Source organism: Synchiropus splendidus, chromosome 1 (genome assembly GCF_027744825.2).
Source record: "Synchiropus splendidus isolate RoL2022-P1 chromosome 1, RoL_Sspl_1.0, whole genome shotgun sequence".
In the NCBI taxonomy this organism is placed as follows: domain Eukaryota; kingdom Metazoa; phylum Chordata; class Actinopteri; order Syngnathiformes; family Callionymidae; genus Synchiropus; species Synchiropus splendidus.
The window spans coordinates 45,077,771-45,102,563 of NC_071334.1; the positions used below are offsets into that span (position 1 = coordinate 45,077,771).

Below are 24,793 nucleotides of genomic sequence, written 5' to 3' on the forward strand. Positions count from 1 at the left end.
CAGCCAATAATTTCACATTTGTGTTTGCGTTGTCATTAACCATACATTATAGTGGTGTGGTTTATATGTTTCTTTTCTGTTCTTTTTGTGCAATAAAGCCCAAGAAGAAGACACTTTGAGAAGCCGAACTCGGGGCGGGCAGACGTGGCATCATCAAATGACACAAATACCTGAAGTCAGTTTATTGGAGGAAAAGGTCACCAGAAGGAGGAACAAGGAACTGAACTTTCCTGACAGCAGCATCACCTGGTCAGCGTGAAGGCGAGGCTCCTGCTTCCTCCTGCTGCACGTATATAACAACACAACCTCATCCCTCCACACTTCATCTGCTTGGGCTGCCTTCACACACGGGTACGAACCATCGCTCTTCCTCTAATGATTCCTTCTCTGAAAGAGTTTTTTTTGATTGACTGTCTTTTAATGTGTTTCAGAGATGCATCTTTCTGTTCTGATACTGGGCATTTGCCTGGTTGCTGCTCACGCCAGTCCGACAGGTACGGTGCTACTATTATTATCTGTTCACCACATGAACGTGACTGTCATGAGCTGCTTGTAAATGTAGTTTTTGAGACGTTCTTGAAATCTCATTGCGAAGGTCTTAGATGTCCCAAAATGAAAATAATTTTTGAGGTTGGAAGGATGAAAAAAAACAAAAATCATTCATTTCAAACAGCTATTTTTGGATTATTTATTATTTATTTGAATAGATGACAATTGACGTTAAAAAAAATCATGTCAACTGTTTTCCAGAGCATCATGGCAGGTCTCTGGTCCAACGCTGTTTCGAAGAGGCCAAGAAACTGGTGGATGACGCTTACACATATTCCAGGGCTGAGTGAGTCTTAACAACATCCAGATAGAAATCACAAAATCAAACCTTACTTTTCGGCGCAGGAGTCTCAGACGAGTCCGCAAAAATGTCGTGGCACCTCATGACGTCCTCCGATTCATGAAGCAGCCACGTGGAGACACTCGCTCGGCGGTGAGAGCTGCAGACTACATGGAACACACCCTGCGACTGCTGCAGCAGAGACTGCACCGCATTAACAAACGCTCTCTCAATGCCACAGGTGAGATGATTCACTTCAGCTGTGGCCGAACAAAAGTTCAATTCTTCATATTTCATGTTCCAGACTTGATGACCCCAGAAGACCTCTTGAAGCTGGCCGAATTGACCGGGTGTGCTGCTCGAATCAGAGATCCTCCGTGTCGCACCACACAGAACATCGACAAGTATCGCACCATCACCAGCGTCTGCAACAATCTGTGAGTGACAACGTGATCGAATCTTGATCAGAGAGGATTTTGCGTTGCCGTTAAAGTGCTGGTGAAATGAACATGACATTAAAAAAGCAGTTTGATTTCAATTATTACTGTTCACCAATGAAGTATTTTGGAAAAAATGGGATACAAATCTCTGCATCTTGAAGCTTTCCTCATGTTATTGTTGCATTCAGTCATTCAGTTCAGTTCGATATGTTTTTTTTTCTTAAACTGAAGTGTTTTTTTACCACTTGCAAATCTGTCAGGTTTCAGAGAGAACACTTTAGAAACCGGAGATTAGCTCACCCCTGACATTTCTCAACATTGTTTCTCAACGCCGTGAACAGGCAGAACCCTCGCCTCGGCGCCTCCAACACACCCTTCGCCCGCTGGCTTCCTGCTGAGTATGACGACAACATCTCCATCCCCAAAGGGTTCACCAGAATCAAACCGATCAACAACTTCCTGCTGCCCCTGGTACCTATGACAGTCACAGTATTCAAACAAAGCAACTATTTTGCTGAACAACATCCATTCTCAGGTGCGCCAAGTGTCCAACAACATCCTGAGCACAACAGATCAGGGCGTGGAAAGCGACAAAGAATTCAGTCACATGGTCACTTTCTTTGGCCAGTGGAATGACCATGACCTGTCCTTCACCCCCTTCTCACCGAGCATCCGCTCCTTCAGCAACGGGGTGAACTGCGACGAGAGCTGCGAGCGCACTGAGCCCTGCATCCCCATCGAGGTCCATAAACAACACTTGATGTTTTTTTTTTTTTTAATCAAACATCTATTTGAGTGTGAGGTTTGCTGTTCAGTTCTCACTCAGGTGTCACAAAATGCTCGTCCTCTGTGTACAGATCCCACCTGGTGACCCCCGCGGACCTCCCGGCCCCGACAACTGCATCCCCGCCTTCAGATCCGCACCAGTGTGTGGGACTGGATTCTCAGCCTACAACTTTGGCGGGGAACCCGCAGTGAGGGAGCAGATAAACGCCCTGACCTCCTTCCTGGATCTCAGCCAAGTGTACGGCTCCGAGGAGAAGCTGGCCCTCAGTCTCCGAAACCTTTCTAGCGATGACGGCCTGATGCTGGTCAACTCTGAGTTCAGGGACAACGGACGAGAGCTGCTGCCCTTCCACCCACTTCAGGTCAACATGTGCGCCACTCGAGGGAGAATCACCAAAGACACCGACGCCAGGGAGGTCCCCTGTTTCATCGCCGGTCAGTTTCCTCAGACAATGTTCCACTGACAAGTGTACTTTCATACAGGCTGCTTTTCAGCATATTTCAATTAGGCACACAGAGAAAGGATTAAAAACTCCCAGATTCATGTATATTTACATGAAAACCATCACGAATCACAACTGAACCAATGAATGAATGAACATCCTCTCTCACAGGTGACTCACGAGTGGACGAGAACTTTGCTCTGACCTCCATTCACACTCTCTTCTTGCGGGAGCATAACCGCTTGGCACGTCAACTCAAGAGGTTGAACCCAGACTGGAAAAGTGAGACGCTCTACCAGGAGACCCGGAAGATCATGGGAGCTTACACACAGGTGGGACGCTTTTCTACGTGCACCTAAGTCGTTGCTCGCCTTTATGATCAATCATCTGAGAAACTACAGTCTGTTTGCACCGAGCTGTTCCTACAACAACCCGGGTGGATGACGGCAAAGGGAGTGGGATGATGTTTCAATAGGCAACTGAAGCAAAATTATTTGGAAAGGACTGTCATGAAATACTCCACACATTTGACTCTAATGCTGATAGTCCTCAACAAATGATGACCGCTATTTCCATACAAAATATTTGCATCAATATCTCCATGAGCTAAAGAAAATGAATCACGCTGTCATCTAAATGCACATTCACTCTTAGTAAAGAATTGTCATATATGACAAAGAATTGAGCATTTGAGGAAGTGCATGTAAACACCGACACACTCAACTTTTGTCCTGCTCACACAGCTTCAAGATTTGCCAGGAACCACTCAGAAATACTACAAATTCACAATTTATTAGATGGAAATGACTGGATGTTATGGATTTGTCTTTTTCTGAAGAGTAGTCCCTGCTTCTATGTCCTACTGCTTTTAGTGGGTGTTTGATCGCGCCAGTTTTTGGTGTTTGACTAAAAAAGAGAGGTGAACATTGTACAAAAAAAGTGTTCAGGGTTAGTTGGAAATAACTTTATGTGATTTTGGTTGGCTAATAGATGGAGACTACCCATCTCAAAGACTGAGCACCACAGGAGGTCCTTTCTTCCAGTGGCATGAAAACTGTACAATTCATCCCTGTAAAATTAATCGTGAAAGACGTTGTTATCATATATATATTTTTTATCTGTTTTTATTTTTTCACATATCCAGCGTCTATGTCCCCCTTTATGTGCACTGTGTGCATAGCCTTCTTTTCCTCTTTCCTACACTGTTTGTTAAAAAGAGAATTTTGTATTTTAGATTTATACTTCTGTTGTTTACAGAGCATGTTGAGCGACGACCGAATTTTTCCTCAGGATTAATTGACTTTTTTTCTGATTCTTAGGTTCATTCAGTTGCAAGAGCTTCAACCTTTGCGTTTGTCACTTTGTAAAAGGCAGCAACATTTTGAACTGCTGTAATACATCAACTGTCACATGACTATAGTAAAAACATATTTCCCAATGTTTTGAAGGTTTTCCCATCTTGTTTCTGCCAACTGCCCTCTTCTTCGCAACTTTCTGTTTCCGGACCTCTGTCCGCTGCTGCCCCCTCCTGTCCGTTTGCGCTCACTGCACTTTGAATACTACTAGCGTGAGTTATATACAGTGACATCAGGTAAAACAATGGATGTTAACGACTGCGTGTTAAACTCTGAAACATCAACGCCAGCCAAAGAGTCGAAGACGAATTTTTGGACCTGCGCGTCGTCTCCATTTTGACGAGTCTCCCGTCTCCTTCGCAGGTGTTTGTGTTCCGCGACTACCTGCCCCACATCGTGGGCAACGTTGCGATGAGGAGGCATCTTGGTCGTTATCCTGGCTATGACCCGACAGTCAACCCGAGCATTTCCAACGTGTTCGCGACCGCGGCTTACCGCTTCGCCCACTTGGCCATCCAACCGATGCTGTCTCGCTTGGACCAAGACTTCAATGAACATCCCCAGTTCTCCAACGTGCCCTTGTTCATGGCCTTCTTCACTCCCTGGCGCATCGTCTTTGAAGGTGAGAGACGAGCATCATCGTTGTTGTTGTTGTTATTTTCGACCGTTATTGCACGTTGTTCCAAAGCACTTTCCGAGTTGGTGGGATCCTGACTGACCCTGATTCGTTTGCTAAAGTTGAATCAATCCTCATGTTGATCTTCTTTTCCAGGTGGTGTGGACCCGGTGCTCAGAGGTTTGATCGGCAGTCCTGCTAAACTCAACACTCAGGATCACATGCTGGTGGAAGCGCTCAGGAACAGGCTCTTCCAGTTCGTGCAGCACATCACTCTGGATCTGGGGTCCCTGAACATGCAGAGAGGCAGAGACCACGGCTTGCCTGGTGCGTCCTCCTGCAGTCCGTCATTGCACCATCTCAATCGGTTTTACATTCATTCTCGCACAGAGAACAGTCTGGAACATCTATTAGCAATGCAAAGAAAGAATGTGCATATTCTGAACCAAACTGACCGTCATCTGTCAATAGTCACACTGAACTTCATGTGTTTCTTAGGCTACAATGCCTGGCGCAAGTTCTGCGGCTTGTCGCAGCCGAAGAATCAGCGTGAGCTCGGTCAGGTCCTGAACAACTCCGACTTGGCTCGCAGGCTTCTTGACCTGTATGGGACCCCCGACAACATCGACGTCTGGCTCGGAGGTGTGGCCGAGCCCTTTGTGGATGGAGGACGTGTCGGGCCCCTGTTCGCCTGCCTCATCGCAAACCAGTTCAAGAAAATACGTCAAGGAGACAGGTGAGTGCGTCTGAGTGGTGAGCAGATGGCCACGTTAGAGGTCCGGAGCTGCTGGATCAATAAATGTTCGGTCGGACAGCTGCTTGACAGTATGTGATTGTGAAGTTTGTGAAATCTCGGAACTAGAGTGCAGGCAACAAACCTTTACTCCGACTCTAAATGCAATGATGAGCTCACTCGAACCACGATGGAATAGAACTTCCCCTCAGCCTGTTCATGGACTGCTTGTCCCTCTTCCCCCCGGCAGGAGGCTACGGTCAGTCCAGACCAGAACCTCCCGTCACAGACACAGCTTTTTCCCCTCGATTCGTGAACAGACTTTGTTCTTTGTGGTTTATGTATTGATGAGTTTCTTCTATTATTATTGATTCATTTGTATTCATTTATCATTTTATATATTTATTATTATTAAATTATTATTATTATTATTATTATTTTTTTTTTTTTATTGTACCAAAGCACTTTCCTAGTTGGTGGGATCCTCGCTGACCGTGGCCATAAAGTTGATTCTGATTCTAGATCAAAGAATAAAATATTATGATGTGACGTCTTCTCACACTAGAGGGCGCCAAAATACACAATACACGCCCTTGTCGCCATCTGCAGCCGACATAATTCAAGAGGCCGAATTCTGCTAGTTTTGAAAAATACCGTTGACATTAGTGAGGAGTGACAAAATCTGTCAAAAGTGGGATTGAGTTAGAAGATACAGCTGCTGTTGTTGGCCGGGATTGTGCTTGGGAGAGTGCGTCTGTTGACACCTGTCCTGTTTGATCCATGCCACGCAGGTTGTGGTATGATCGGCGGGGCGTCTTCACGCCGAGTCAGCAAAACGCTCTCAAGACTGCCAACCTCGCCAGGATCATCTGCGACAACACTGGCATCACGTCTGTCCCCCGAGATGTTTTCAACGCGGTGTCGAGGAGGAACCCGCGGGTGCAATGTCGTAACATCCCCCGCCTGAACCTGAACCCCTGGAGAGACACGTCCTGCTCAGGTGAGTCTGGTGGAGATCTTCTCTCCCTCCCTGAGCTCAGTCCCTCGGATGACTTCATTTATGACCTTTGATCTCGCAGGTGGACTCTGCCCGAACAGTATCGACGAGGTGAGTTCTCACTCTAACTAGCTCTTCTGGATTAAAATTGAATCTACAAAAATGAAAAATAATAAAAGTGATTGAACCGCATGTGGAAATTGAGTCATCTATTGTCACGTGCAGATTGTGACAGCTGAGGAGAACCTGTTGACACCAGAACCCAACAGCCTTCCACACAACAAGGTTGGTGACTGTCAGGACTTTTGACATGATGGATCATTAAGATTTAACATCACAATTTGACCATCATGAGATTTACACACACGTGGTGTTCTTTGTCCCGCAGGTGGCGTAGAGCCCCACGCTCTTGTTCAATGCTCTCCACAACCAATTCTCTACCAGCGTTATCAAACTCATGAAGCAGCAGGAAGAACACTGAGCCTGCAGCCCCGCCTGGTGGGGCTGAGGAAGTACCTACATTTCAGTGACTCCAGCTGCAGGAAGCACATCATTTTTCTGTAAAATCACAAGACCTCATGAGACTTTCACAGTCACGAATGCCAGTCCCGACAGCTCAGGGAACATCGGAGAGACCAGTCAGCTGCCACTCTATCTGCACAGCTATTTATTTTGCTTCAGTTTACAGAGTTTCGAATCTATAATTCAAGCTTCTCTCAACGCTCTTTGTTCATTTGAATTTAAAAACATCTTTACCCTGTTACATCCGATCTCATGAAGATTTTTATGTGCTTTGTTAAATGAATGTGGTATTTTTTTACGCGACTCAGACTGCCGGATAAGCAATAGGTTGTGGCCAGTGCCTCGTGCCTAACCTGCTTGTTCAAGTGATTTATCACTGCTACAGTTTGCAGCCTGTTTCTGTCATGTTTTGACTTTGACTGTTTACCTGCTTAATTCTGTCTCGCTCATTGTTTAGCTTTCAAATAAAACATTATGAGCTGCAAAGTATTGTCTGGTGTTCTCTTTTTAAAGGAACAGGAAATTCTTCTGTTTAACCAAAACAAGTGTACTTGGATCTTATAATAGAATTTAAAAAAAACCCTGCATTGATGACATTTCATCCTTTTTAAATTTCAAATAAATCTTGAAAGAGTTCAGTTAAAAGTCCTCATCTCAATTCAGGAATGTTAGTACAACTACCGAAACAAAAACCTCACTTTGAGCAAACAGGAAATGTAGAAATTCCCCGTGCGCTGAGCACATGCCTCCCAAATCCACAGACACACCTGCAGTGGCCACCTAAACTGAGAGAGGTGCACGTGCCTCTGGTGCTGTCAGTGGAGTGAAGGGCCGTAGACGGTAAACATGGCAGGTACAGATAGGACAGATGGACCGGTCACTTTCTCCACGATGATCTGTGCCTGGCAGGATGAACTTGAATTTGTGAAGGTTCTCGACACAGGGCCGGACCCAAGTGCTTTGTTGAAAGAGTCACAGGAGGCAGGAGCGAGTCAATACAATAATTTAATGACAAAATACAAAACTGATAACAGAAGGCGTCACTGGGAGTAGAAAACAGAAAACAAATCCGGAGCGTCACCAAAAGCGGGAAGAGTCTACAAGGGAATGAGTCCAAACAAAAAGCGTCACTGAACCGGGAGAAAGAATCCAAGAAGAGTCTGTAACAGGAGAGCAAACACACAATGAGCAATAAAACAAAGTAAACTATCGAGGTCGTCAACGCACGAGTAGAGAGTAATAGAGAACAGAGAGAAAACCAAGAAGCCACGTGGAGCAGGGAGAACAAAGGCAGTCAGAATATGAGGTTGTATGAATATGTGCTCCGCCCTCTAACGGCCTTGACTATTGGTTAATCCACATCGAGGCACTGGCCTCGGCCTGAGACTTCGATTGATTGGCTCTCCGCCCAGGAAGGCACCACCCACCACGTATAACTCTCCCCTGCTCCCGCTGCTCTGCTCCTTTTGGAACTCAGCGGAAACAGGCCTGCTGGGCAGCCAGTCAGAGTGCGACGCACATATTCATAGAACCTGGGTTACGAGAGTAACCATCATTTCTATTTCATATGTGCTCCGCCCTCTAACGGCCTTCGCTATTGGTTGAAAACCACGGCGAAGGCCGTAGGGATTAGTTCACTCCCAGCATGGCCTTACAGAAGACCTGACAGAACAAAGAAAGAACAAACTTCAACGACCAGAGGGTCCAGCCATGGTCAAAGATCCCTGAACAGACAAAACAGTGTGAGCCAATAAAGTGTCCGTCATGTCTCTGAGATAATTCTGAGCAAAGGTCGAAGCAGATGACCAAGAAGCAGCTTGACAGATGTCTTCCATGGAAGTACCTCCAAAAAGCCAAGCAGATGAGGAAATGGCCCTAGTTGAATGAGCCCTGAGGCCCTCCGGGGCCACTGAGCCTTCAGCCTTGTATGCAGCAGAAATGGCCATACAAACCCAGTGGGCAAGGCGCTGCGAAGTGACAACTTTGCCCTTCAGGTTTCCTCCATAGCAGACCAACAGACTATCAGTGAGACGAAAGTCTTTTGTCCTGTCAACATAGCAAGCAAGGGCCCGCACCGGGCACAACCGGAGGTGGGGAATAAAAAGCCCTCAACATCAGGACTTGAGACCGATAAGAAGTCGTAATGACCTTTGGTCTGAAAGCCGTGTTTGGAGGAAGAGTCACAGAAGTCTGACTTTCACCATACGACATGCACCGTGAGCTCACCGACACGGCTGTCAGATCGCTCACTCTCTTAGTCGAAGCTAAGGCCAGAAGAAGAGCCGTCTTCAAGGACAGTATATCCAATGAAGCGGCCGCCACCGGTACGAACGGAGCCTTACAGAGCCCTTCTAGAACCACCCGCAAACTCCAGGGCGGAATTAGGCTCCTCGCCGGAGGCCTAATGCGCCGAGCACCAAGAATGATCGGGTCGGGTCTCTGATCGGGTGACTCGATCAGAGACCCGACCCGATCATTCGGGTCAGCCCTGGTGTCCCGCCGAGATGGCGGCCGCGAAGACATTGCGTGTGGACACCGCTCGGCCTTTGTCCAACTCCGATGATGTTCTGCTTCTCCCGCTCCTTCAGTCTCATCTTGGCGAGCCGCAGGTTGCGAGCCGCCATTTGGGCGAGAGCGCACATGCGCGCGCCGTCTTCTGGAGGGCCGCTGTCGACACCTGGACCCTCCGGAGTTCGAGTTAGACCCCGCTGGAGTACTCTCGACCTCGTCCACCGCTCCCAGGTCGTCGTCGTCCGGGAAAATTTTCAGGTGGACCTCCTCCTCGTAGAAATGACGCTCATCCTCCTCCGTGACGTCCCCCCAAACCAACTTTGCTGGAGCTGGTTTGGTAGCGGGTTGAGGAGGCTGAGTCGCTGGAAGGGAGGCCGACTCCTGGTCAACTCCCTTCCAGCGTGCTAGGCCCGCCCGCCTGCGGAAGAGCCACACAGGCAGGACACGTGTCCAGCAGTCTCAGGTGCTCCGGGCCCAAGGAGACAAAGCAGGCATCATGCTTCTCCGACTCACCTATAGAATCAGCACAGGACGAACAGGAACGCTCCATGTAAACCCGATGGTTATAGTAGCAGGCTGAGTTCCGAAAGGAGCAGAGCAGCGGGAGCAGGGGAGAGTTATACGTGGTGGGTGGTGCCTTCCTGGGCGGAGAGCCAATCTATCGAAGTCTCAGGCCGAGGCCAGTGCTTCGATGTGGATTAACCAATCGTGAAGGCCGTTAGAGGGCGGAGCACATGTGAAATAGAAACACCAGGATATAGAAATAGCTAAACAGAAGATAATTTAAATGACGGATAAATGTACGTGAGTAGAGAGGAACAAACGGAGCAAATAACCAGTTGGAGCCAATGAAGCAAACGATCTGGCACACGTTGCTGGAGTCCAGGTGTTCTTAAGCTGGGGAGATTAGAGGTTGTTTGGAACAGGAAGACAGGAGGGAGAAAGAAAACAGGACTCACGTGACCAAAATAAAAGCAGAATCATGGCACAATCCACTTGAATGAAAATCTTGAAGGCCCACATCCATCACGTCCGCCTCTTTGGAAGTGCTGCCACACAGCCGCTGACCCAGCTCATCAATTGGTTTTCAAACGCTTCGCTCCTTTGGAATAACAGGAACAGTAGAAATAGGGGCAGAATTAATATTATTATTAAAGACCTTAATCTGCTCTACTACCAGATATGATGTTAAGTCTTGCTCCCTCCTCACTTGCAAGTGTTTACGGAAATTAAATGATGAGTGAGAAGAGGCCAAACAGTAACCATTATGCACCAGAACAGTTACAAAGAAGAAAAAAACCTGGCACACCTCAATCAAAAAACTATTTAAATTCAATTTCTATTTGTTTTTCCGTCTTTGTGTCAGATTAGTTAGACTTTGTTTTCACTCCCATCCCATCAACACTTTCAAGTATTTTAGGACAATTAAAAACATTTGTAAAATATACACATATTGTTTTCTTTATGCTCAGAAACAGAGTCTGTCTGTGTGTCCTTAACTGACACCAGTCAGATGAGGCTGGATGTGATATAATGGTTTACTGCCGTCAGGTTAGTTAATGGTGAAAATACGTTTTTCTGACTAACAGTGAACTCTCAAAAGACGTGACTATATTCTGCTCCCTTTGTAGGGTTTAAAGTTTTAGAATGTTTAGTGAATGTTAAAGTGGCCGGTGGCTGCTCACCGTCATGAACTGACAATATTATTCTGTTCTCGTCCGCTTGGTAACTTGGTAACTTGGTAAAAGACCACAAAACTTTAAGTACATTAGTCCAAGGTCCACCTGCCATATACTTTGCAGTAGCGAGAGGAAACTGTTTCCTGTTACCTTTTTCAGGAGCAGTTGTGAAATGTGCTAGAAGGAAAATATTTACTTTTCATGTTCGGCCCTTTTGACGGAATGAGCAGGTATGTTTGGAAACAACCGCTCGATGGATCACTTTGCAGCGCCTTTACGCATCATCACTTACTGCGACAGCTCTGTTGTCGCTACTGGGCCTTCCCAAAATGCCAGGAATGAATTTACATAAGAATTGCGCTTTGACTTTTCTCACTTCCTTCCTCATTGCTCAACATGACTTGTTGTCGACTTTGGTTTGCTCGGAAGTTAATGATATAAAAGCAAATGACAGCCATGCTTTTAACCTTCTGCTTCTTGGCTCAAGCCCAAGCACTTTTTTCAGGCTTGGATCACCACACAGTTTTATAGAAGGAAAGTGGATAAATCATCAAAGCCTCTTTTCTTCCCAACTGTGTGCAACAGTGAAGTGTGAAGCAAGTGAAGTCGAGAATATAGAAAAGTAAAAACAGCTCAAGTCATACCTAAAATGAAACAAAAAACAAGCTAATAATACTAAGTTTGTCTGGAAACGTGCGCTGGTTTAAGAACATTCTCTGTTACTGCAGAGCATAGACCTTCCTGCAGCCAATAATTTCACATTTGTGTTTGCGTTGTCATTAACCATACATTATAGTGGTGTGGTTTATATGTTTCTTTTCTGTTCTTTTTGTGCAATAAAGCCCAAGAAGAAGACACTTTGAGAAGCCGAACTCGGGGTGGGCAGACGTGGCATCATCAAATGACACAAATACCTGAAGTCAGTTTATTGGAGGAAAAGGTCGCCAGAAGGAGGAACAAGGAACTGAACTTTCCTGACAGCAGCATCACCTGGTCAGCGTGAAGGCGAGGCTCCTGCTTCCTCCTGCTGCACGTATATAACAACACAACCTCATCCCTCCACACTTCATCTGCTTGGGCTGCCTTCACACACGGGTACGAACCATCGCTCTTCCTCTAATGATTCCTTCTCTGAAAGAGTTTTTTTTGATTGACTGTCTTTTAATGTGTTTCAGAGATGCATCTTTCTGTTCTGATACTGGGCATTTGCCTGGTTGCTGCTCACGCCAGTCCGACAGGTACGGTGCTACTATTATTATCTGTTCACCACATGAATGTGACTGTCATGAGCTGCTTGTAAATTTAGTTTTTGAGACGTTCTTGAAATCTCATTGCGAAGGTCTTAGATGTCCCAAAATGAAAATAATTTTTGAGGTTGGAAGGATGAAAAAAAAACAAAAATCATTCATTTCAAACAGCTATTTTTTGATTATTTATTATTTATTTGAATAGATGACAATTGACGTAAAAAAAAAAAAATCATGTCAACTGTTTTCCAGAGCATCATGGCAGGTCTCTGGTCCAACGCTGTTTCGAAGAGGCCAAGAAACTGGTGGATGACGCTTACACATATTCCAGGGCTGAGTGAGTCTTAACAACATCCAGATAGAAATCACAAAATCAAACCTTACTTTTCGGCGCAGGAGTCTCAGACGAGTCCGCAAAAATGTCGTGGCACCTCATGACGTCCTCCGATTCATGAAGCAGCCACGTGGAGACACTCGCTCGGCGGTGAGAGCTGCAGACTACATGGAACACACCCTGCGACTGCTGCAGCAGAGACTGCACCGCATTAACAAACGCTCTCTCAATGCCACAGGTGAGATGATTCACTTCAGCTGTGGCCGAACAAAAGTTCAATTCTTCATATTTCATGTTCCAGACTTGATGACCCCAGAAGACCTCTTGAAGCTGGCCGAATTGACCGGGTGTGCTGCTCGAATCAGAGATCCTCCGTGTCGCACCACACAGAACATCGACAAGTATCGCACCATCACCAGCGTCTGCAACAATCTGTGAGTGACAACGTGATCGAATCTTGATCAGAGAGGATTTTGCGTTGCCGTTAAAGTGCTGGTGAAATGAACATGACATTAAAAAAGCAGTTTGATTTCAATTATTACTGTTCACCAATGAAGTATTTTGGATAAAATGGGATACAAATCTCTGCATCTTGAAGCTTTCCTCATGTTATTGTTGCATTCAGTCATTCAGTTCAGTTCGATATGTTTTTTTTTCTTAAACTGAAGTGTTTTTTTACCACTTGCAAATCTGTCAGGTTTCAGAGAGAACACTTTAGAAACCGGAGATTAGCTCACCCCTGACATTTCTCAACATTGTTTCTCAACGCCGTGAACAGGCAGAACCCTCGCCTCGGCGCCTCCAACACACCCTTCGCCCGCTGGCTTCCTGCTGAGTATGACGACAACATCTCCATCCCCAAAGGGTTCACCAGAATCAAACCGATCAACAACTTCCTGCTGCCCCTGGTACCTATGACAGTCACAGTATTCAAACAAAGCAACTATTTTGCTGAACAACATCCATTCTCAGGTGCGCCAAGTGTCCAACAACATCCTGAGCACAACAGATCAGGGCGTGGAAAGCGACAAAGAATTCAGTCACATGGTCACTTTCTTTGGCCAGTGGAATGACCATGACCTGTCCTTCACCCCCTTCTCACCGAGCATCCGCTCCTTCAGCAACGGGGTGAACTGCGACGAGAGCTGCGAGCGCACTGAGCCCTGCATCCCCATCGAGGTCCATAAACAACACTTGATGTTTTTTTTTTTTTTAATCAAACATCTATTTGAGTGTGAGGTTTGCTGTTCAGTTCTCACTCAGGTGTCACAAAATGCTCGTCCTCTGTGTACAGATCCCACCTGGTGACCCCCGCGGACCTCCCGGCCCCGACAACTGCATCCCCGCCTTCAGATCCGCACCAGTGTGTGGGACTGGATTCTCAGCCTACAACTTTGGCGGGGAACCCGCAGTGAGGGAGCAGATAAACGCCCTGACCTCCTTCCTGGATCTCAGCCAAGTGTACGGCTCCGAGGAGAAGCTGGCCCTCAGTCTCCGAAACCTTTCTAGCGATGACGGCCTGATGCTGGTCAACTCTGAGTTCAGGGACAACGGACGAGAGCTGCTGCCCTTCCACCCACTTCAGGTCAACATGTGCGCCACTCGAGGGAGAATCACCAAAGACACCGACGCCAGGGAGGTCCCCTGTTTCATCGCCGGTCAGTTTCCTCAGACAATGTTCCACTGACAAGTGTACTTTCATACAGGCTGCTTTTCAGCATATTTCAATTAGGCACACAGAAAAAGGATTAAAAACTCCCAGATTCATTTATATTTACATGAAAACCATCACGAATCACAACTGAACCAATGAATGAATGAACATCCTCTCTCACAGGTGACTCACGAGTGGACGAGAACTTTGCTCTGACCTCCATTCACACTCTCTTCTTGCGGGAGCATAACCGCTTGGCACGTCAACTCAAGAGGTTGAACCCAGACTGGAAAAGTGAGACGCTCTACCAGGAGACCCGGAAGATCATGGGAGCTTACACACAGGTGGGACGCTTTTCTACGTGCACCTAAGTCGTTGCTCGCCTTTATGATCAATCATCTGAGAAACTACAGTCTGTTTGCACCGAGCTGTTCCTACAACAACCCGGGTGGATGACGGCAAAGGGAGTGGGATGATGTTTCAATAGGCAACAGAAGCAAAATTATTTGGAAAGGACTGTCATGAAATACTCCACACATTTGACTCTAATGCTGATAGTCCTCAACAAATGATGACCGCTATTTCCGTACAAAATATTTGCATCAATATCTCCATGAGCTAAAGAAAATGAATCACGCTGTCATCTAAATGCACATTCACTCTTAGTAAAGAATTGTCATATATGACAAAGAATTGAGCATTTGAGGAAGTGCATGTAAACACCGACACACTCAACTTTTGTCCTGCTCACACAGCTTCAAGATTTGCCAGGAACCACTCAGAAATACTACAAATTCACAATTTATTAGATGGAAATGACTGGATGTTATGGATTTGTCTGTTTTTTCTGAAGAGTAGTCCCTGCTTCTATGTCCTCCTGCTTTTAGTGGGTGTTTGATCGCACAAGTTTTTGGTATTTGACTAAAAAAGAGAGGTGGACATTGTACAAAAAAGTGTTCAGGGTTAGTTGGAAATAACTTTATGTGATTTTGGTTGGCTAATAGATGGAGACTACCCATCTCAAAGACTGAGCACCACAGGAGGTCCTTTCTTCCAGTGGCAAGAAAACTGTACAATTCATCCCTGTAAAAATAACCGTGAAAGACTTTGTTATCATATATATATTTTTTATCTGTTTTTATTTTTTCACATATCCAGCGTCTATGTCCCCCTTTATGTGCACTGTGTGCATAGCCTTCTTTTCCTCTTTCCTACACTGTTTGTTAAAAAGAGAACTTTGTATTTTAGATTTATACTTCTGTTGTTTACAGAGCATGTTGAGCGACGACCGAATTTTTCCTCAGGATTAATTGAGTTTTTTTCTGATTCTGTAGGTTCATTTAGTTGCAAGAGCTTCAACCTTTGCGTTTGTCACTTTGTAAAAGGCAGCAACATTTTGAACTGCTGTAATACATCAACTGTCACATGACTATAGTAAAAACATATTTCCCAATGTTTTGAAGGTTTTCCCATCTTGTTTCTGCCAACTGCCCTCTTCTTCGCAACTTTCTGTTTCCGGACCTCTGTCCGCTGCTGCCCCCTCCTGTCCGTTTGCGCTCACTGCACTTTGAATACTACTAGCGTGAGTTATATACAGTGACATCAGGTAAAACAATGGATGTTAACGACTGCGTGTTAAACTCTGAAACATCAACGCCAGCCAAAGAGTCGAAGACGAATTTTTGGACCTGCGCGTCGTCTCCATTTTGACGAGTCTCCCGTCTCCTTCGCAGGTGTTTGTGTTCCGCGACTACCTGCCCCACATCGTGGGCAACGTTGCGATGAGGAGGCATCTTGGTCGTTATCCTGGCTATGACCCGACAGTCAACCCGAGCATTTCCAACGTGTTCGCGACCGCGGCTTACCGCTTCGCCCACTTGGCCATCCAACCGATGCTGTCTCGCTTGGACCAAGACTTCAATGAACATCCCCAGTTCTCCAACGTGCCCTTGTTCATGGCCTTCTTCACTCCCTGGCGCATCGTCTTTGAAGGTGAGAGACGAGCATCATCGTTGTTGTTGTTGTTGTTATTTTCGACCGTTATTGCACGTTGTTCCAAAGCACTTTCCGAGTTGGTGGGATCCTGACTGACCCTGATTCGTTTGCTAAAGTTGAATCAATCCTCATGTTGATCTTCTTTTCCAGGTGGTGTGGACCCGGTGCTCAGAGGTTTGATCGGCAGTCCTGCTAAACTCAACACTCAGGATCACATGCTGGTGGAAGCGCTCAGGAACAGGCTCTTCCAGTTCGTGCAGCACATCACTCTGGATCTGGGGTCCCTGAACATGCAGAGAGGCAGAGACCACGGCTTGCCTGGTGCGTCCTCCTGCAGTCCGTCATCGCACCATCTCAATCGGTTTTACATTCATTCTTGCACAGAGGTCGCAGTCTGGAACATCTATTAGCAATGCAAAGAAAGAATGTGCATATTCTGAACCAAACTGACGTCATCTGTCAATAGTCACACTGAACTGCATGTGTTTCTTAGGCTACAATGCCTGGCGCAAGTTCTGCGGCTTGTCGCAGCCGAAGAATCAGGAGGATCTCGGTCAGGTCCTGAACAACTCCGACTTGGCTCGCAGGCTTCTTGACCTGTATGGGACCCCCGACAACATCGACGTCTGGCTCGGAGGTGTGGCCGAGCCCTTTGTGGATGGAGGACGTGTCGGGCCCCTGTTCGCCTGCCTCATCGCAAACCAGTTCAAGAAAATACGCCAAGGAGACAGGTGAGTGCGTCTGAGTTGTGAGCAGATGGCCACGTTAGAGGTCCGGAGCTGCTGGATCAATAAATGTTCGGTCGGACAGCTGCTTGACAGTATGTGATTGTGAAGTTCAATCTCGGAACTAGAGTGCAGGCAACAAACCTTTACTCCGACTCTAAATGCAATGATGAGCTCACTCGAACCACGATGGAATAGAACTTCCCCTCAGCCTGTTCATGGACTGCTTGTCCCTCTTCCCCCCGGCAGGAGGCTACGGTCAGTCCAGACCAGAACCTCCCGTCACAGACACAGCTTTTTCCCCTCGATTCGTGAACAGACTTTGTTCTTTGTGGTTTATGTATTGATGAGTTTCGTCTATTATTATTGATTCATTTGTATTCATTTATCATTTTATATATTTATTATTATTAAATTATTATTATTATTATTATTGTACCAAAGCACTTTCCTAGTTGGTGGGATCCTCGCTGACCGTGGCCATAAAGTTGATTCTGATTCTAAATCAAAGAATAAAATATTATGATGTGACGTCTTCTCACACTAGAGGGCGCCAAAGTACACAATACACGCCCTTTTCGCCCTCTGCAGCCGACATAATTCAAGAGGCCGAATTCTGCTAGTTTTGAAAAATACCGTTGACATTAGTGAGGAGTGACAAAATCTGTCAAAAGTGGGATTGAGTTAGAAGATACAGCTGCTGTTGTTGGCTGGGATTGTGCTTGGGAGAGTGCGTCTGTTGACACCTGTCCTGTTTGATCCATGCCTCGCAGGTTGTGGTATGATCGGCGGGGCGTCTTCACGCCGAGTCAGCAAAACGCTCTCAAGACTGCCAACCTCGCCAGGATCATCTGCGACAACACTGGCATCACGTCTGTCCCCCGAGATGTTTTCAACGCGGTGTCGAGGAGGAACCCGCGGGTGCAATGTCGTAACATCCCCCGCCTGAACCTGAACCCCTGGAGAGACACGTCCTGCTCAGGTGAGTCTGGTGGAGATCTTCTCTCCCTCCCTGAGCTCAGTCCCTCGGGTGACTTCATTTATGACCTTTGATCCCTCAGGTGGACTCTGCCCGAACAGTATCGACGAGGTGAGTTCTCACTCTAACTAGCTCTTCTGGATTAAAATTGAATCTACAAAAATGAAAAATAATAAAAGTGATTGAACCGCATGTGGAAATTGAGTCATCTATTGTCACGTGCAGATTGTGACAGCTGAGGAGAACCTGTTGACACCAGAACCCAACAGCCTTCCACACAACAAGGTTGGTGACTGTCAGGACTTTTGACATGATGGATCATTAAGATTTAACATCACAATTTGACCATCATGAGATTTACACACACGTGGTGTTCTTTGTCCCGCAGGTGGCGTAGAGCCCCACGCTCTTGTTCAATGCTCTCCACAACCAATTCTCTACCAGCATTATCAAACTCATGAAGCAACAGGAAGAACACTGAGCCTGCAGCCCCGCCTGGTGGGGCTGAGGAAGTACCTACATTTCAGTGACTCCAGCTGCAGGAAGCACATCACTTTTCTGTAAAATCACAAGACCTCATGAGACTTTCACAGTCACGAATGCCAGTCTCGACAGCTCAGGGAACATCGGAGAGACCAGTCAGCTGCCACTCACTCTATGCACAGCTATTTATTTTGCTTCAGTTTACAGAGTTTCGAATCTATAATTCAAGCTTCTCTCAACGCTCTTTGTTCATTTGAATTTAAAAACATCTTTACCCTGTTACATCCGATCTCATGAAGATTTTTATGTGCTTTGTTAAATGAATGTGGTATTTTTTTACGCGACTCAGACTGCCAGATAAGCAATAGGTTGTGGCCAGTGCCTCGTGCCTAACCTGCTTGTTCAAGTGATTTATCACTGCTACAGTTTGCAGCCTGTTTCTGTCATGTTTTGACTTTGACTGTTTACCTGCTTAATTCTGCCTCGCTCATTGTTTAGCTTTCAAATAAAACATTATGAGCTGCAAAGTATTGTTTGGTGTTCTCTTTTTAAAGGAACAGGAAATTCTTCTGTTTAACCAAAACAAGTGTACTTGGATCTTATAATAGAATTAAAAAAAAACCCTGCATTGATGACATTTCATTTGTTTCAAATTCCTTTTTAAATTTCAAGTAAATCTTGAAAGAGTTCATTTAAAAGTCCTCATCTCAATTCAGGAATGTTAATGGACTCAGCACAACTACTGAAACAAAAACCTCACTTTGAGCCAACAGGAAATGTAGAAATTCCCCGTGCGCTGAGCACATGCCTCCCAAATCCACAGCCACACCTGCAGTGGCCACCTAAACCGAGAGACGTGCACGTGCCTGTGGTGCTGTCAGTGGAGTGAAGGGCCGTAGACGGTAAACATGACAGGATGAACCGCTCTGGTAAACTAAAACAAGAATTACAGACGGATCCTGGCGCTCGCTCATTTTCTACGTCTAATGGCTGCTTTGCTAAAGCTCCCTCTAATACCCCGCCTGGGTTTTTACTTTCCCCTGAACTACACAGGTCACCTGATTTCATTTTCACTGCGACAGCTGAGGCTTCTACACTTTTGATGGGGAGCAGACTCCTGAATGATAGGCAGCAGATTAAAAGCCAGATTAAACGGAAGAACTTCCCCACATTCATGGGGATGGGACGCGAGACTGAGAGATGGGGAAGAGACGCATGTCTTCTTTTAAGAGTGTAGGCGGAGAGAAAAGCTCCACGAGTTTTGGGAGAACTCCTCCTTCTGGTAGCAATGTGTCCAGTGTATGTGAAGAGTGCCACGTAGTCCACCGCGTCTGTGTGTGCGTGTTTGGGTCTGTGTGTGTGTGTGGGTCCCCTCAGGCCTGGCGCTGCAGAAGTCATGGAAACCTGGTATTTATGAAAGAGAATGGTTTAGATTGTCAGCTCCAGTAGTGGATTTGACTGTGAGCACAGGCGATTCTGATTATTGTTTGCGCAGGCGTTTTTTTTTTACTTTCACAGGCTTGATCTTAAGTTACTTATGTGTGTATTTGTCCTGGTATAGTTATGCCTGTAGGAACCAATTCTTGGAAACACTCCTGCCTGTGAGGACATTTGCCCTAGTTCTAACAAGTCTAAGCCTAAATATAGTGACTCCAAACTCCAAAATAACTTGGTCATAATGATTCAGTTTCAGAGTCCTGGTTTCGTTTAGCCATGTGTTTTGAATGGTTCGTTTAGTGTGGGAGGCAGGGGGACGCATCATGGCATAGTCCAAACAAGGACAGAAACCATTTTGTCATCATTCAGGTATCAACCCAAATTATTATTAAATATTCCATCCATCCATCATGCTCCATTCCCATCTATTAATCTTGTCACCATCCATCCTCCCATCCATCCATCCAATCTATTCATCCAACCATCATTCGTGCAGTAATATGTAGCATCTCTCTATTCATCCATCCATTGTGCTCCACCTCATCTATTAATCTCTCAGCATTCATCCATCTGTCCCTCCATTCACCCATCCAACCATCCATTCGTCCATCCATCCATCCATCATCCATCATCCATCATCCATCCATCCATCCATCCACCAACCTAATCTATTCATCCAACCATCATCTATGCAGTAATATGTAGCATCTCTCTATTCATCCATCCATCATGCTCCATCCCCATCTATTGATCTTGTCACCATCCATCCTGCCATCCATCCCGCCATCCATCCAGCCATCCTCTCATCCATCCATCCATCCACCAACCTAATCTACTCATCCAACCATCATCCATGCAGTAATATGTAGCATCTCTCTATTCATCCATCCATCATGCTCCATCCCATCTATTAATCTTGTCACCATCCATCCTTCCATCCATCCTCCCATCCATCCATCCGTCCATCCATCCATCCATCCATCCGTCCATCCATCCATCCATCCATCCATCCTCCAACCTAATCTATTCATCCAACCATCATCCATGCAGTAATATGTAGCATCTCTCTATTCATCCATCCATCATGGTCCATCCCCATCTATTAATCTTGTCACCATCCATTCTTCCATCCATCCTCCCATCCATCCATCCGTCCATCCATCCATCCATCCATCCGTCCATCCATCCATCCATCCATCCATCCATCCTCCAACCTAATCTATTCATCCAACCATCATCCATGCAGTAATATGTAGCATCTCTCTATTCATCCATCCATCATGTTCCGTGCCCGTTTATTAGTCACTCACCATCCATCCATCCCTCCCCCCATTCATTCATCATGCAACCTTTCCTCAGCTGTTTGAACCACTGAAATAACTTCTTCAACAGTTTATAAAGTGTTTTCTTTTGGTGTCTGTCTGGTGTCGCTGGTACTTCTGCTGGTGAAGCTTTTTCTCCAGAATGTTTCATCACCGTAAAAGATTGATCTCGATTCTCTATTCGGCTTCCAGAGAAATCAGAAAGTGAGTTCAATCCCAAGAATGTGGCGAAAAGAATTTGGTTAATTCCACACAGATGTGAGGGAACGCTCTGCTGCTCTGGAGCGAGAACCAACGGTTGAATGGATTTGGAGCAGAAAAACAGCAGTGACCAACAGCTGGGTCTGACTGTTTGTCTGGTGATCCAGGGAGAAAGGGAACATAGCGAGTCCTGACTTCTCCAGGTTCTCTGCAACTCAAGTGACAGATGTGAAAGTGATTTATAAGTTGGAAGCGTCCAACCAGTCGTGAGGTCCAGAGAGTCTGGCATGTAAATCTCACTGGCCTCAAGTCAGTTCTGCAGCTTACACAAGCTGGAGCTCACGTGACCAGGCTGATGATGATGATGATGATGATGAAGATGACGTGAGTCCAGGTTCAGTCCAGAACAACAAGCTACCGTCCAACACCCAAAACCTCTCTCTGAAGTGAAGAAATGTAGATAAAACAAGATGGGGGACTCATTTAATATAACAAAAATACAATTTACAAAAGGAGAGAGAGAGATCAACTACATGTGTTTCTATTGTCACCAAAGTTTCATGTTGGTAGATGCATTTTATATTTCTATTTTGCAAACTAAATGATGCAGCAATGCAGAGCCGTCAAGTTCCCCGGTCATGGGTGAAGCAGTTGAAATGAAGAGGTGCTGTTTCTTTCTTCTCTTGACATTCCCGCGTCTACGGAGGGATATGATCTCTGCAGCGTGTCGTCCCTGAGGCTTGCCCCCAGTTGGATAGGTGAAGATATAAGCAGCTACTTTTTTGGTGCACGTGAGATCAGAGCAGAGCAGCCAGGAAGAGGTCTGTTGGGGTTATGAGTTGTGATTTTTCTATGATTTCAACTGAGCTGAAATGTGGACGTTTCAAAGTGCATTGTACACTGTTATTGAGAATTAGACCTCACGCTTTGACACAAGACAGAATATCTGTCTCATTCTTGGCTGTTGTTGAGTGAATCAAATGTATTTTTGTCACTACAGACATTATTATACACACTGGTCAGTGCGGTTGGACACTTTCCTTTGTGTTTGTTACTCAGAGTAGTGTGATTGTGACCCAGTGTGGGATAACAGCATGTGATGAACCTCTCACGTTTTCAAAAGGACAGAGTGAGGCGCCAGTGAGGGTGAAGGGATGTGGAAGTGGGCAGAAGCGTTGCAGGGCCTGTCTAGGTTTGGGAGCGACAGAGAGAGAAGGAGTGAGAGAGAGAGAGAGAGAGAGGCCGATGAGGACGTGAGCGAGCGAACAGACCTCAGGCGGGGTGTAGAGCAATTTAGCTGGGAGTTCATCCAAGAGTCAAGGAAAAGCACATCTATCATGAGCCTCTTCTTGACAGCAAAGTCTTTAGTATGAAGCTTCTGATAAGACTCACCAAACTCTTCTCCACCAGAGTCTTCAGCCTGGGCAGGGGAGTTTCTGATGCTGGTCAGAGAAGGCAGTGCCCCCCCATTCAATGATGCTGTTTGTTTTCTCTTTTCTCTGTCAATGAGAAAAGAGAAAACAGAGTTGTTTTCCGCCCTCCAACTTGAAGACTTCTGACTTCTTAGATGGTAAAGATACAACTTCTCTGGCAATTTTAGTAATTTTATGCATCTATCTTTCAAGCGATAAAACATGTTTAATGAATAAAATTAATACGATTAAGCCCAGATTCAATGGGCCGACATGACAAACATGAGGCCTGCAGCCATACCCTGGACATGATAGAATTCAATATTAATAAAGTTAATTAATTGTCTATTACACGGCTGTTAATATTCGGACACCAACAGGAATTGACATGTGCATTCACACGAGTATATCCAAGGGATTTTTTCAGTCAACTTCAACTGAATAACAACAAAATTACATGTTAGATACATTTGCAATGTTGCATTTCCCTGTAGTTTGATAAAGGAACTATACCATACCATCAAGTAGCCAAGACATACTTAGAAAGAGGAAGTACGGTGTTTTCATACAGTGTATACTTAAACAAATTCCACACAATTTTGGGTTTAGATGGTCCGCACTTGTGAGAGGATGAAGGACTTAGTTTGAGTCGGACATTGGTTGGCTCCAGAACAGTGAATGGTCACATATAAAATAAAGATGAGCTGCGTGTCATTCAGTGAAACCATCGCTGCTGTGTACTGACGACGACAGTGGTTTCCACTCCCTCATTCTTTAAGCTAACTGCAACATCTCTTAAGATGCTCCACATCTTTTTGGGCAATGAAATTTCCTAAAGGGCCACATTAGAAACTGTAACAGTTGTGAGGGCCACCATCAAAAGAAAGACACAGATGACTAAAAAACATGACGGAAAAATATGCAAAATGTATACTTAAGTAAGAAGAACAAAATGAACCAAAGAAGATGAAATGCAATTAAGGATATTAAGAAGTATAAATATAACATGAAACCAATGAAATATTTCATTTTATATGCACTTAATTTGAATATAAATCAACATAACAATGGAGCAGACATTCAAGATGAAAAGGCAATTTATTTCAAAATATATTCTCAATATTCCTTCAATGTATTTTGAGGGACAATAAAAACACACAAAAATGGCCAATGAAAAGAAGAGAATTATCATCTTCAAACAAGAGCATGCTATATTGACTGCTGAAGTGGTGGTGGTGACTAAAAGAGAAAGAAAGAATAGCATTACACTATATTACGGCAGTTTTAGTATGACATCTAAAGTGCCCCAGAAATGCAGCCCCGGGGCTGCACTTTGTCCAGGTCTAACATAGTGGATGTGTGGACAGTATCTTACTCCTGCGATGTCATCGAGGCACGTTTTTGGTTCTCGCTTCATGCAGCATTGAGCTGAATTTGAGTTCAGTTTTACACGTAGCATTCAACAGAACCAGCTTTGTCGTCGATATATGATGTAGAGTTGCACAGCCATGTCGGTGATCCACTTCTGGAAATACACTGCTCATTTCATTCATTCATATTTGTTCAGAAGGACCAACAACGGCTCCAGTTCCAATGAAATGTCATCTTTTTTTAATTCATCAGGCACGACAGGGTTAACGTAAAGTAGAATCCCACACACAGGAATTGGCTTCAAAGGTCCAAAGGCTTTAGTGTGTATGAACACCAGGGATGCAGTGAAGATACGTCATCTCCACTCAGTGCTGGGGAACATCTCATGATCCTCTGTTTAAACAGGGCTGTGACAGTGGACGTGAAGAAGCCGCAGATTATATTTAACTTCTCTGAGAAGAGGATCCCTGATACCTGGGAATTGTGCATAGCTTAAATGAGGTAGAAGATCTGGGATTCAAGCCAATGGGTTGACACCAAATTCGTTCTCGATTCACTCCCACGCAGCTGTTCCGAGGAAAGAAATAATCGAAATCTCTGTCAGCGCATTTGAAAAGTGCCAGACAGAGAAGTTATCAAAACTTCCTGGCTGAAGCTCAGCAGACATGCGGCGGTTATATGAGCTGACTACTTGAACAGAATCTCCACATACTCCTCCTCCT

The 24,793-nt window shown here is 45.4% G+C and overlaps 2 protein-coding genes across 2 annotated transcripts; both read left to right on the forward strand.

Annotated features, from left to right (window-relative positions):
* Positions 1 to 261: 261 nt before the first annotated feature.
* LOC128752631 (eosinophil peroxidase-like) lies at positions 262 to 7,157 on the forward strand. Its single transcript, XM_053854040.1, has 16 exons — positions 262 to 351; positions 432 to 494; positions 751 to 835; positions 895 to 1,070; positions 1,134 to 1,266; positions 1,611 to 1,740; positions 1,805 to 2,011; positions 2,127 to 2,490; positions 2,670 to 2,830; positions 4,217 to 4,475; positions 4,626 to 4,796; positions 4,968 to 5,205; positions 5,994 to 6,202; positions 6,282 to 6,310; positions 6,425 to 6,484; positions 6,588 to 7,157. Exons 2-16 carry the CDS (start codon positions 434 to 436, stop codon positions 6,594 to 6,596), a joined length of 2,292 nt encoding a protein of 763 aa, XP_053710015.1. The 5' UTR covers positions 262 to 351; positions 432 to 433; the 3' UTR covers positions 6,597 to 7,157.
* A 4,759-nt stretch (positions 7,158 to 11,916) lies between these two features.
* On the forward strand, positions 11,917 to 18,817 carry LOC128762320 (eosinophil peroxidase-like). Its single transcript, XM_053870501.1, has 16 exons — positions 11,917 to 12,006; positions 12,087 to 12,149; positions 12,411 to 12,495; positions 12,555 to 12,730; positions 12,794 to 12,926; positions 13,271 to 13,400; positions 13,465 to 13,671; positions 13,787 to 14,150; positions 14,330 to 14,490; positions 15,880 to 16,138; positions 16,292 to 16,462; positions 16,635 to 16,872; positions 17,640 to 17,848; positions 17,928 to 17,956; positions 18,071 to 18,130; positions 18,234 to 18,817. The coding sequence occupies exons 2-16, from the start codon at positions 12,089 to 12,091 to the stop codon at positions 18,240 to 18,242; spliced, it is 2,292 nt and encodes a 763-aa protein (XP_053726476.1). The 5' UTR covers positions 11,917 to 12,006; positions 12,087 to 12,088; the 3' UTR covers positions 18,243 to 18,817.
* The last annotated feature ends 5,976 nt before the right edge of the window (positions 18,818 to 24,793 follow it).

Excerpts from the sequence above, each read along its gene's own strand:
- LOC128752631 (XM_053854040.1), top strand. The coding sequence starts at position 434 with ATGCATCTTTCTGTTCTGATACTGGGCATTTGCCTGGTTGCTGCTCAC. Across the intron at positions 495-750 it reads TGCTCACGCCAGTCCGACAG|AGCATCATGGCAGGTCTCTG; the intron begins GTACGGTGCTAC and ends ACTGTTTTCCAG. Across the intron at positions 6,311-6,424 it reads GCCCGAACAGTATCGACGAG|ATTGTGACAGCTGAGGAGAA; the intron begins GTGAGTTCTCAC and ends TGTCACGTGCAG.
- LOC128762320 (XM_053870501.1), top strand. The coding sequence starts at position 12,089 with ATGCATCTTTCTGTTCTGATACTGGGCATTTGCCTGGTTGCTGCTCAC. Across the intron at positions 12,496-12,554 it reads TACACATATTCCAGGGCTGA|GAGTCTCAGACGAGTCCGCA; the intron begins GTGAGTCTTAAC and ends TTTTCGGCGCAG. Across the intron at positions 14,491-15,879 it reads TCATGGGAGCTTACACACAG|GTGTTTGTGTTCCGCGACTA; the intron begins GTGGGACGCTTT and ends TCTCCTTCGCAG.